The sequence below is a fragment of the Solanum pennellii genome, chromosome 12 (assembly GCF_001406875.1).
Source record: "Solanum pennellii chromosome 12, SPENNV200".
NCBI lineage: Eukaryota > Viridiplantae > Streptophyta > Magnoliopsida > Solanales > Solanaceae > Solanum > Solanum pennellii.
In genome coordinates, this window is record NC_028648.1 from 83,266,987 (window position 1) to 83,279,200 (window position 12,214).

Genomic DNA, 12,214 nt, shown 5'->3' on the forward strand with positions numbered 1-12,214 from the left:
TATCCATATTCCTTCCAATCTTCACTACCATTAACATCACCTTGAACTCTTACTACTTGATTGATTGTCAAGAGCTCTCTTACTACTTGAAAGTGTCAACAGAACTCTTATTAATTAAGTGAAATTTTAGTAATAATAATAATAATAATAATATAAATACAGATGAACAAAAAATGAGAATGAATTTGTGATATTAGAAGCGTTGAGGTAAGACAGGAAACCGCAGCTGTTATTTTAATTAATATTTACAAGCAAGCACTGACGTTTCAGAATTTTATATCCACACTCACTTGTACTTTTACTTTATTCTTCTCTCCTCTCTAGTCTCCTTCCGAGCCTGGTTAGGGTTTTGATTTTTCTTCAACAATTTTCTATTGACCCGCACCACACGATATGCTTTTCTCTCTCTCTCTAAATCCAAGCTTTACTCTTGACTATGGTCTGGCAAAAACCCTATTCTGTTTGGGAATGTCTCAGTTTTAGTCTGGGAGGTTTTTGTTGAGCTAGGTAGGTAAAACCTTCAACTTACAGAAAATTTTGTGTGTTTTCTATTTTTGTGATAAATATCACATTTTTGGATGCAGTTGACAGAGAAAGGGGGGATAAAGGAGGAAAATGGAAGGAAATGAGCATGAATTAATGTTGGCATGTGTGATTTCGGGGACCCTTTTCTCTGTGGTAGGTTCTGCCTCTTTTGCTTTACTTTGGGCAGTTAATTGGAGGCCATGGCGGATTTACAGGTAATTTTTTACTTCCAAACTTTTCATATCTGATTCCTTTTCTCATATGCTATTTAGTAAGCAATAAATTGTATCCTGGCACTCTTAGAATTTGAATAAAGACTGAAACTTTTAATTGATTTTGAGTCATCTAAGCTCACAAGCATGTTGATTCCAATAATCTTGAATTTACATGATATTTTTCTCGCTAAATTTTAAATGAGGATATGTTTTTGTGAGCTCAAATAGTGATTTTTTCCGACTCCTGCGAATATGGGGCTTGGCTTGTATGTTTCCCCCATTTTCAGCATAGATAGGTAGAGAACTAGAGAATTAAGTTAAATTTGGAAATTCATGTAGATTCCCTGTCAAATGCTGCACAAGGAAATCGATTTAGGACAATGAAAAATAAGAGTGAAGCCGCAAAATTTGCTAGAGATAGTAGAGAATTTTGGGCCAGAAAAAGGGAAGAGAAAATAGTGTATTTTGTTAGAGAAGGTAGAGAAGGTGGTGTTGGATATTATGAAGCTCTTTTTTGGAGTTAACAAATGAGAAAATGGTGGATTTTGTTAGTCACGGTGGCCTATAGTTAAACTTAACACATTTTTTTGATAAATCTGTTAGGTTTAGGGTAAAGGACCCAAATGAACAGCTCTTAGTATACATTAAAAACCATTTCAATCAAGTGAGATGTATTAAGGAACAAAATAAAGTAACACCTGTACATCAAGGACCATTTTGATTGTTCTCTCCATAGAGTTTTATCTTTTTGCTTATCTTAAATGTGGTTCAAATGTGAGTAACGAAGGTCATCTATACAGGTGTTAGAGCTATACATTTTTTTTTGATCAAGTAAAGTACTTCCATGTAGAAACATAACTAAAATTGTCATATACAAAGGTTATACAAAAGATCAAAGACTACAAAATATGATTCTCTGCAAATTCCATCCAATCCTTGGTACAACATAAAGCTTTCTCTTTGTACAAAAAGAAAATAAGGGAGCGGAGAATACTCCTCTACTGCAAGAAACTCGACTCTACACCTTAAAAAACTCTCCTAGTTCTCTGTCTCCAAATGACCTACCTTAATGCAACCGGAAACACGTTCCAAGCCTTTCTTTCTCTCCTCTTTCTCCCTCTCTTTCATCTGAGCGCCAAATCTTTCAAAGTCCTTGGCATTGTCCAAGGAGTGCAAAACCACCTAACATATTCCACCATAATCTCATGGTAAGTCCACAGTGTAGAAGAAGGTGATCCACCTCCTCGCCCTTCTCCTTGTACACGCAAGACCAACTAATGCTGGCAACCTTCTGCTCCAAGTTTTTTTGCTGCCAGAATCACCCCTCTAGTGGCTAGCCAAGTGAAAAAAACACGTCTTCCTCAGCACACTTGGATCCCGTATTGCATTACATGGGAACTCAACCTCCACCTAGCCAAAAATTTCTCACAAAAAGACATCACATAGAACACTCCACTACTTCCTCCACTCGCAGTCCCCTTCGATCACTTCCTCTGCTGTAACCGTACATGCAAACTCAAATAAAAAAAGCCCATTGGCCAATTAATAAATGTTCAGCCCTTTGTTTGTTTCCATAGTCGATTGGCCTATCCCCTGATTTCTGCAAGAGTCGTTGTTTCTCCGACTCTGGATTCAAATGCACCCACTAGACTCCTCTTTAGCACTTCACTGTGCTCCTCTGGATCATCTTTAACAAAGATCCTATTTCCCTTTAGAACTGCCTTCTCCTTTCAGCAATTTTTGACCCCTTGTTAGCCTATTTACTGCTTCTTAGTACTGTAGCATATGGAATGTCCCTGCTCACCAGTCTATGATTCCCCAAATTCATTAACTTTTTGCGACTTTTAATGAATCTCCCCACCTTTTCCGTAATGCTCAACCACCCTGAATCGAATGCTAGCTCAAGGATGATAATCACTCCCCTCCTCCTGCCTCTCACATTTTGAGACTGATGTAGCGGCCGTATTTATTGTAGTTTCTAGCTGGACAATGCCAGATCACACATCAGATCTTTTGAGTTGCTGGATTAGAAGGGGAGGAAGTTGAAGTCAGAGATGGTGGAGATTAATACCATCATGTATATGGTGGTCAATATGGTAGGAAAGATATGAGAGATGCTTTAAAGATAGGTCCAATTCCATACAAAAAGTAAAATGGAATTGTATTGAAGCTCTACTTCTTTGGTGTAAACTACTTTGTATAGAAGATGTAGATCAGATTGTAGAGTTGATAGGAAGCTTGTAATTGCTCATTTTTGAAGGTGGCCAGCATATATTAATGCTGATGAATACAATTTACCATTTTCAAAAAAAATAAAATTTATTGTAGTTCCTAGAGCAGAAAACTTCTGAGAAGCTGTCTTTCTTCTTCCATCTCTTCACCGTGTTCCCCTTTGTCAGTGATGCTTCCGCAATGTATGCACGATCCATTCCGTTGTCCTCTCATTGGAAGTTATTCTCTTAATGGAGTTCCAATTTCTCTGTCCAGTCATACCCAGCTCCCGCCGTACCAAGTGTTCTTGAGATGTTGTAGGCCTTGAATTCAATTGCAAAATAAATAGCGTCTTCCATTTTGAAACGAGTGCAAAGGGGACAGAGGAAAGAAAGAAAAAAAGAGTGGAATTCGGTGATCAGAAGGATTTCCGGAGGCGTAGGACCCTACTGGGTTAGGACATTCCTCGTCTTTTTGTGTCTGGGAGCTTTTTTCCTGTTTCTAGTATATCACTATCAACTAATTATGGGCTCATTTCACATGGTTTTAAGGGGGAGAATTCGTTGCAAACATCAAGAATTGACAGGTTCCTAATCTTCCAAGAATGGTGTGATAGGTTCAAACCAATCAAACAAATAGGGATGCCTTGATTGATATCAGATCAGATCCTATTCTTCTTGAATGTATGGATTGGGAAGCCACTGTCTTATTCAAGTTTGAAAATATGTGGCATCTGAAAAAAATTGCTGGTGACAGGGCTACTTAATTAGTGGTAGGCCAGATTTTATGCTTGTGCAGAAATTGAAGAATCTGAAAAAAGACATCACTAAGTGGAATAGAGAAGAGTTTGGTCGATTTGAACAAAAAAGGACTTGTGTTATTGAATGAGCTTACTTCGCTAAAACAAGCAACAAAAGAAAGAGTCCAATAACAAGAGAAGAAAAATACACTGAAGCACCTTAGGTTGGAACTACAACTAATGGCCAAAGCAGAAAAGATATCTTGGGGATAGAAATCTATATGTCTTTGGCTAAAAGAAGACCACAAAAACACCAAATCTTTCAATTAATGGCCAACTCTAGTTGGAGGTACTATTGTATTGACAACCTTAAAAAAATCAGCGGAAGAGATCATTGAAGATAAAGATACCATCAAAGAAGAGATCCTAAGCTTTTACGGATTTGGTTGGTTGGTTTTGTTTGGGGGGGGGGGCTAAACACAGAAGATGAGCAGTGGAGACCAAGATGAGCACTCTCACCATTCTTGTTCATCACAGCCATGGAAGGCCCAAGTTAAGCTAGACAAAGCTAACCTCATGTAATGGATTGAAGGATTTAACATTCTAGTAGTATTGGAGCCTCTGCATCAGTGTCCCACCTATTGTATGCAGATGACACTAATATTCTGTGGGGCAGACAAGTTGCAGTTGGAATACCTCAGCCTAATCCTTCTTATTTTCGAATCTATTTCAGGTTTACATATTAACATGCTTTCCGGTGAATAAAGTGCCAAACTTGGAAGATGAGCAGTGGAGACCAAGATGAGCACTCTCACCATTCTTGTTCATCACAGCCATGGAAGGCCCAAGTTAAGCTAGACAAAGCTAACCTCATGTAATGGATTGAAGGATTTAACATTCTAGTAGTATTGGAGCCTCTGCATCAGTGTCCCACCTATTGTATGCAGATGACACTAATATTCTGTGGGGCAGACAAGTTGCAGTTGGAATACCTCAGCCTAATCCTTCTTATTTTCGAATCTATTTCAGGTTTACATATTAACATGCTTTCCGGTGAATGAAGTGCCAAACTTGGAAGAATTGGCTAACATTATGTGTTGTGGCATTGGCTCATTTCCCTATTACTTACCCAAGGATGCCTCCAGGAGCTCAATATAAGTCGGAGGAAGTTTGGTATGGAGTAACTGAAAAGTTGGAGAAGAGCATGGATACATGGAAAATACAATACCTCTCACTTGGAAGGGTTCCCTGAATCAACAATGTTCTTGACACCATTCCCGCATACATCATGTTTCTCATTCCAATGCCAAATAATGTCTTAGAACAATTCGACAAGTCTTCCTTTGAGAAGGGAACAATGAAGACCACAAGATGCACTTGAATGGCCTATAGTAATTCAACCTAAAATGATGGACTGGGAATCAGGGACTTGGCTAACCACAACAAGTGTCTGTTGCTTAAAGGACGAGTTTTTGGCTAATATGCTTATATCCTTAAATTATCCTTCTTAAAAAAAACAAAAAACATCCTTCAAGTGTTTAAAACTTAACAACTTTCACCCCTCTGTTAAAAATTGTCAAAAATTAGGGAATTTCACACAAAACATATGCAATTCATACTATTCTCAAAAAAAAAAATCAACAATATTATTGCATGTTGGAAAAAACATTCAAAAATAGAATAAAATTGAGACTCGTGTTTGCTGTTTTAAAATAACAATGTTAGGACGGTGTTAGTCTACGAGGAGACATGATTTGCTCTTCTTCTTTACCAACTGAATGGAGTTGGAGCTTAATTTCGCATCATCTTCACCTTGCAAAGTCAAATGTCTTTAGATTTGGGGCAAATTGATAATTGAGGTGATCAATTTTCAACTAATTTTGAATCTCTACTAAGTTTCTTTTTCCATTATTACAAGTAAAAGTCTCCGATCGACACCACTTTTTGCAGATTCAATGTAAAAAAAACATTTCCATTGATTTCTTTGATATCAAATCAAATGAAAAGTAAAAAAAGTATAATTGCTAATTAAAGGAAGACAATGCAAAACGTTGTCACTAAAAAAAGTTATAATATTATTTTAGATGTATGTAGAATGAACAGAATTGCTTTATTGGGGGTGATTTAGGGAGTTTAATTTGTTGAGAGTAGTGTGAACCGTACATGATGTTGTGAAGAATTTGTTAATTTTTGACAAATTTTAACAAAAGGATGAAAGTTATCAAATTTTAAATAATTGAGGGATATTTTCCATTAAGAAAAATAATTTAAGGATGTAGTTTAAGTTGAGGGTGTAGTTTAAGGATGTTTTTGGCCAAAAACTCCTTAAAGGACTATGGAGGTATGGACACGAGGTTAATAGTCTGTGGAAAGATATTGTGAGAGCCAAGTATGATCCTCAGGACAACTGGAGCACCATGAGTACCCCATGGGGTGGGACCTTGGAAACACAATAACAATTCAAAAGATTATTTTTAGCAGGACATGTCCTTCAAGGCTGGTAATGGCTTTTGGTGAAGTTTTGGAAGGACAAACGGCTTGGTGATTCCACATTGCAAACCAGATTCCCAACTCTCTTTTTAATAGCCACTAACTCAAACGTTACAATAGAGAAAAACAGAGAAGGCAACCTATGGGATGTCCAATTCAGAAGGAGTATTCAAGATTGAGAATTACAAGATGTTCTATACCTACTGGGAAGATTAAACAGCTTCACTAAAGATGGCCAAAGCATGGATACAATGAGATGAGGCAGCTCCAAGGAGGGTGCATACAGTGTAAAGGCATCACAAAATGTGCTCATTAAATGAAGTCAATTCATCTCCGACCATGGAAGTTAATCTGGCGAGCAAAACCTCCCCAGAGATCATTTCTTGTAACAGTTTTTTGGAGGTGGCCAGCACAGCCCTTACTGCTGAGGAATACAAAAAGTTACCAGTTTCCCCCCAAAAAAAAATTCCCCAGAGATCAGTTGTTTACCTGGATAGCACTGCAAGGGGCCACACTGACTCAAGACAACCTGTGTAGAAGAAAGTCCCAACTAGTAATAGATGCTACATGTGCCAGAAAAACTTAGAAACTGTAATTCATCTCTTTTTGCACTGCGCAGTGGATGCTGACAGCTGGCACATGTTCCTATTAGTTTTTGACCTCTCTTGGGCACTACATTTGACTATACAGAAAGCAGTTGATAGCTGGAATTCTTGGAGAATCAGCAAAGCCATCAAGAAAATGTGGAAAAAATCCCAAAGCTGTAACTTTGGTGTTTTTGGATAGAAAGGAATAGAAGATGTGTTGATGGTATTTTAACTCCTATCTCAGTTATTAACTGTAGATGTCTGTTACTACTTTTTAGTTGGACTACTTATGCTCCTGGAAATGATGTTAGTTCTTTTTAGATTTCTTTGGTTCTCTGTGGGCTTAATAGCCCTCTTTTGCTTTTGATTAGCTCCTTATGCTAAAAGACCTACTGTTGTTGGATCTAACATATCTTTTGTACCTTTGCATACAGAATCTTATTTCATCAAAAAAAAAAAAAAAGAAAAGAAAAAAAGAAAAAGAAAAAATAGAGGACCTCTGTGGCCATTTGTGTTTCTCTGGCTTACATGGGATGTGATCTATGATGCTTTCTAATAAAAGCAGTACATATTAAAGACTTCAAAACAAAAATATGCTGGTTTAACCACAGCAATTGGTGCTTCCTTTAGTTATCTTTGGTACCTCATCCACGAGACTGTCCGTTTGCCCAATTTGCTGTCCAACTATATTTCTTTTTTTTTTGTTTGATTTGACAGTTCTGTCTAGCTACTTCTATACCATAAATATAGTTCATGTATCTGTTCATATATATCAACATTTTCCTTTTTATGGATGAAATATGTTCTTTGTGGTTAATATCTCTATTTTTTGGCCTTTCAGTTGGATCTTTGCTCGAAAATGGCCGGGATTCTTACAAGGGCCCCAGCTGGGAATTATATGTAGTTTTCTCTCTCTGTTTGCCTGGATAACTGTGATCTCTCCAGTGGTGGTTCTTGTTACATGGGGAGGTTGGTTAATGTTGATATTGGGACGAGATATAGTTGGTCTAGCTGTAATAATGGCTGGAAGTGCTCTTCTTTTGGCATTCTACTCAATAATGCTTTGGTGGAGAACACAGTGGCAAAGTTCAAGTATGTATTACTCCTCTTATACTTGCTGGGAGGAAGAAAAATGAATGTACTTAATCGTGCTGGCTAAACACATACATTCATACACACTCATACATTTACATAATATTTCAACTACCATTATATGTCTAAGTGGGTTTGTGGATTGACTTATTTTTAGTGTCTTTTGGCTTTTAAGCTATTTTTTAGTTTTTTAAGTGTTTGGATAAGTACCCAAAAAGTCAAAAGTCAAAAGTTGGGTGTTCCCAACTTATGACTTAACTTTTAACTTATAAGTCACTTAAAAAATGCCAATCCAAACACCCCCTGACTCATCTAAGCATCAGACATTTTTCTGTCGAAACTGGCGTGGTCGAAGACACTTGATTAAAAGGCTGTAGTTGTGTATCTTTAAAATCCCATTTCCTGCAAGTTTTTTTTTTTTTTTTTTTTTGAAACTGGTAAGCTTGTATTCTTCAGTATTAAGGGCATGCTGACGACCTCCAAAAAGGAATATTATCAATTACAAGTCTCCTATTAAGTCTACCATCTGATCTATATCAACTATACACATTGTTAACACCAAAAAAGTAAGGATACAATGCAATTCCATTTCACTCCATGATTGGAATTGGACCTGTCTTCAAACGTCTACCATTTCTTTCCACTCATTCCCAGTAAGCTTTATTCATTATGCTTGCAGGCCTAGGAAAAACTAAACATTATATAAGTAGGAAGAGAATCCAATAACTGTTGATGAGTATGACTCTGGCACCTAGGAATAGGTATTATCTTTTCCAAGTTGCAAATTTCTTTTCAAATATCTCCTCTTATCTTTTGCCGCACTTGTTTGGCCTTATATCTGGCACCTAGGTGTCTTCCTTGATATGTAGTTGGAAGTTCACATGTCCGTCACCCAAATTCTCTTATATCATACATGGTAAATAATGTCTCTTTCCAGAATAATCTTCAGACCAAACATAGGTTCAAATAACTGTAAGATGACTCTTAGATATCTCAATTGGTTCCATGTTACCTTTATAAAAAAAAGATATCTCAATTGGTTCTCCTTTTCCCCTCAAAGGATTGGCGAATCATCAGGCATACTAGAAGTGAGAAGCAATTGTTCTATTAGAACCCATTGTCCCCATTCTAAACCCTTGGGCCAAGTTAAAGAGTTGGCCGTGCACATCATTAAACTTACTCCATCTATTGCCGGAATGAATAAGAAGGGAGACAGTGATCACCTTATCTCAAACTCTTGTATGTAAAGAAAATGCCTTCAAATGACCTATTTACAACTACTGGAATTTCACAACAAATGCGCCAATCAATCCACCTGATCCCTTCTCCCCCAAAGCCTATTTCTTTCCAGAAATTTTGCAAGTCAAATTTACATGATCGAAAGCCTTCTCAATATCCAACTTACAGAAAATACCAGCTTCCCTTGCCATTTTTTATTGTTAGACATTCATTTTGCAACGAACATTGTGTTCGTGATTTGTCTTGCTTAAATAAGTCGTTTTAGTGTCCATAGCCGACCAGTCATCACCTTTTCAATCTCTGGCAGAAGTTTAGAAACAATCTTGTAGAAGCTCCCTACTAAGATTCCGCCCCTGCCTTTTGGGGAACTAAAGCTATTGATGCTTTAAAACTTTTTCGAACTTCCCCGTCTACATTTAGCAGCCAAAATTGCTTGTAAAAGGCCATGTTGAACCTGTCTGGATTCAGCTTTTTCGCCTTTGTAACTTCTTATGATAATCTTCACTTGTTCCACTGCAAAAGGTCTCTGTAGCTTTGCTATACCATCTAATGAGATTCTAGGCCAGTTAGTTTTGAAGGCTGGTCTCTATTTTTCACTTTCCCTTAAAACATTATTTTTGAACTTCAAAATTTCCCTTTTGGTTGCTTTGTGATCCTATTTCCATTGATTTTCGAGCTATTTATTCGAATTATATCGTATGTTGGCATTTGCGATCTTGTGAAAGAATTTGGTGCTTTTTGTGTCCCCGGCCTTGATCCACAAAATCTATATCTCTGTCTCGCTAGGAGTTTTTCTCTCTTTATTTTGCTCTTTTGTTGATGTAAAGTTCTAAATTCAGCACCAGTTACGATGTTGAGTTTATATAGATTATACGAACGGTTACCTTTCTAAAAAGAGTCCAAAATACCTGTGGATAACATTCTCAAAATAAAAGAGTCCAAAAGAATTAATCCTTGTCCAAAGAACTATGCCACATCATTATGCTATAGAGCACAACTATAATATGTATAGATTGGGTTTCTTTCATTGAGAGCGATATCTTAATGTAGTTTTTTCTTTGGTATATGCGATTTTCCCCAATTGTTAATATAATTATTTACCTTGTAAACAAATAAACATATCTTTAAATTCTCTTAGCAATGTCTTCTCATCCTTCACATTTGAATTCATGAACAATTACCTCCAGTCCCGTTATTCCGAGAGATGGAAACAGACCTTCCTTGGATGTTGAAGTTTTGTTCACTATGGCTGCCCTCATCTGATTCCAGTTCTTGTATTTGTGGACTGTGCTCTATGAAGTTGCTAAAGTTTCCCGCAACTGGTTACTGTTGGATTGAAATTCAACTCGAATATATGCATTTAATTTTGGTCTCTGTGCTTTATAGATGTTATATTAATTTTTGTGGTTTTATGATCTTTTACCTTTTAGTAAAGTTTAAGTTGTTATATTATGTTTTTATGGTTTTATGATCTTTTACCTTATAATAAAGTTTAAGCCAGATCACTGATAATTTCTTGTTGAAGGATGATAAATTTTAGCAATTAAATTGAATTTTTTGGTCATTGTTTTTGTACATAAGCAATTAAACAACTTTCTTTTTATATCTGTTTTTTTTTTGGTGCTTATCTTGAAGTTCTTTCACTCCCTTCACTTCACAATTGAATTGTCTTGTTAATGTGTTCTGCAGGGGCTGTAGCTGTTCTCCTCCTACTAGCTGTTGGTTTGCTTTGTGCATATGAACTTTGTGCTGTGTATGTCACAGCAGGTGTTAGGGCATCTGAAAGATACTCACCTTCAGGGTTCTTCTTTGGTGTGTCAGCAATCTCCCTGGCAATCAATATGCTATTTATTTGCAGGATGGTCTTCAATGGTATGTTATGATGTGTGTCTTTGTCATGATCTATGTATGTGTTTTTTGAAGGTTGATCAGTAACTTGTCGTGAGCATCTTTGCTTTATTTTTTTGCACAAAGTAGGTCAAATATTTAGGGAATTTTGTTAGGGGTCCATTGAAATGTTTACAAAATTCTTGTTCTCCTTTTGTGTTTTTTTCTCCTTTGTGAATTCTCTGTCTACCGATCCTGGCAGGGAATGGCTTAGACGTCGATGAGTACGTAAGGAGGGCATATAAATTTGCTTATTCTGACTGTATTGAAGTGGGTCCTGTTGCTTGCTTACAAGAGCCACCTGATCCCAATGAGTTGTATCCTCGACAATCTAGAAGGTAAGCTATACATTGCTTGCTATAAAGTGATGCTATTTTATTGCAGCTATGGTTTCTTTTGCATTATAATTCTCCCTTCTGGAGCTTGTAAATCTTATGCCCATCCCCCCCCCCCCCCCAAAAAAAAAAAAAAAAAGAAAAAAAGAACACACTCACAAAAGTTTAGGATAATTTATTGATTATCAGCAACAAGAGAATGCTAGTAGGTATTTACCTCCAAAATATACCATATTGCATCCGAAAACTTACAAAGCAATACATTTGTATTTGATATTAGTTACAGAATCTTTTTTGGTTCTCAATAGTTGTAGTATTTTTTATGGACCAGCTGATCGCTGCTGGATAGACTATAGAGTTCCATACCTTCATGTTGTTTCCCTTAGGTCCTTCCTGTGCCAATATTTGTAATAAGTTAATTGCGGAATTGTCCAGCTGACTGGTAATATTTTAGAGATGATTCCAAAGCTGTGAAGCGAGGCTGCAATCCAAAAAAAGATGATTGACATCTTCACTGTTGTCTTCACAAAGAGCACATCTAGTACATACATTTAGGCCTTCTTTTGGAGATCTTATGTGTTAAAACAACTTCCTTCTGGTAGTAAAAAGAAGCAGCTTCCTTCAACATCGTCCAAATGAAATACTCCACCTTAAGTGGAGCCCGGTTATTTATTATTATTACTATTATTCCATTTTGATTACCATGGTGTCTAGGTCAGCTTTCACACATCTCAGGTTCTTCCATCCCAGATCACGAGAACAACTCTCAACAATGAAAATCAGTAGGAGACCTTGACTATCTCCATTATTTTCTCTCTGAATGACCTTCAGGGTCTTACCCTTAAACTTTCTTTTTGTAGACCAATTTGCATGAAAGGAAAAATCCAGAGCCCC

The 12,214-nt window shown here is 36.9% G+C and overlaps 1 protein-coding gene across 5 annotated transcripts in view; it reads left to right on the forward strand.

Annotated features, from left to right (window-relative positions):
- The first annotated feature begins 266 nt into the window (after positions 1-266).
- LOC107007103 (calpain-type cysteine protease DEK1) overlaps positions 267-12,214 on the forward strand; it is a 34,139-nt gene continuing 22,191 nt past the window's right edge. For 2 of the 5 annotated variants that reach the window (XM_027913513.1, XM_015205574.2), the window contains exons 1-5: positions 267-507; positions 585-740; positions 7,609-7,859; positions 10,788-10,970; positions 11,188-11,323. In XM_027913513.1, coding sequence (XP_027769314.1) covers positions 616-740; positions 7,609-7,859; positions 10,788-10,970; positions 11,188-11,323 — 695 coding nt within the window. In that variant the 5' untranslated portion in view covers positions 267-507; positions 585-615. Of the gene's footprint in view, positions 508-584; positions 741-5,752; positions 6,991-7,608; positions 7,860-10,787; positions 10,971-11,187; positions 11,324-12,214 lie in introns of those variants that run through there. The other 3 variants (XM_015205571.2, XM_015205572.2, XM_027913512.1) reach the window with 2 other exon arrangements.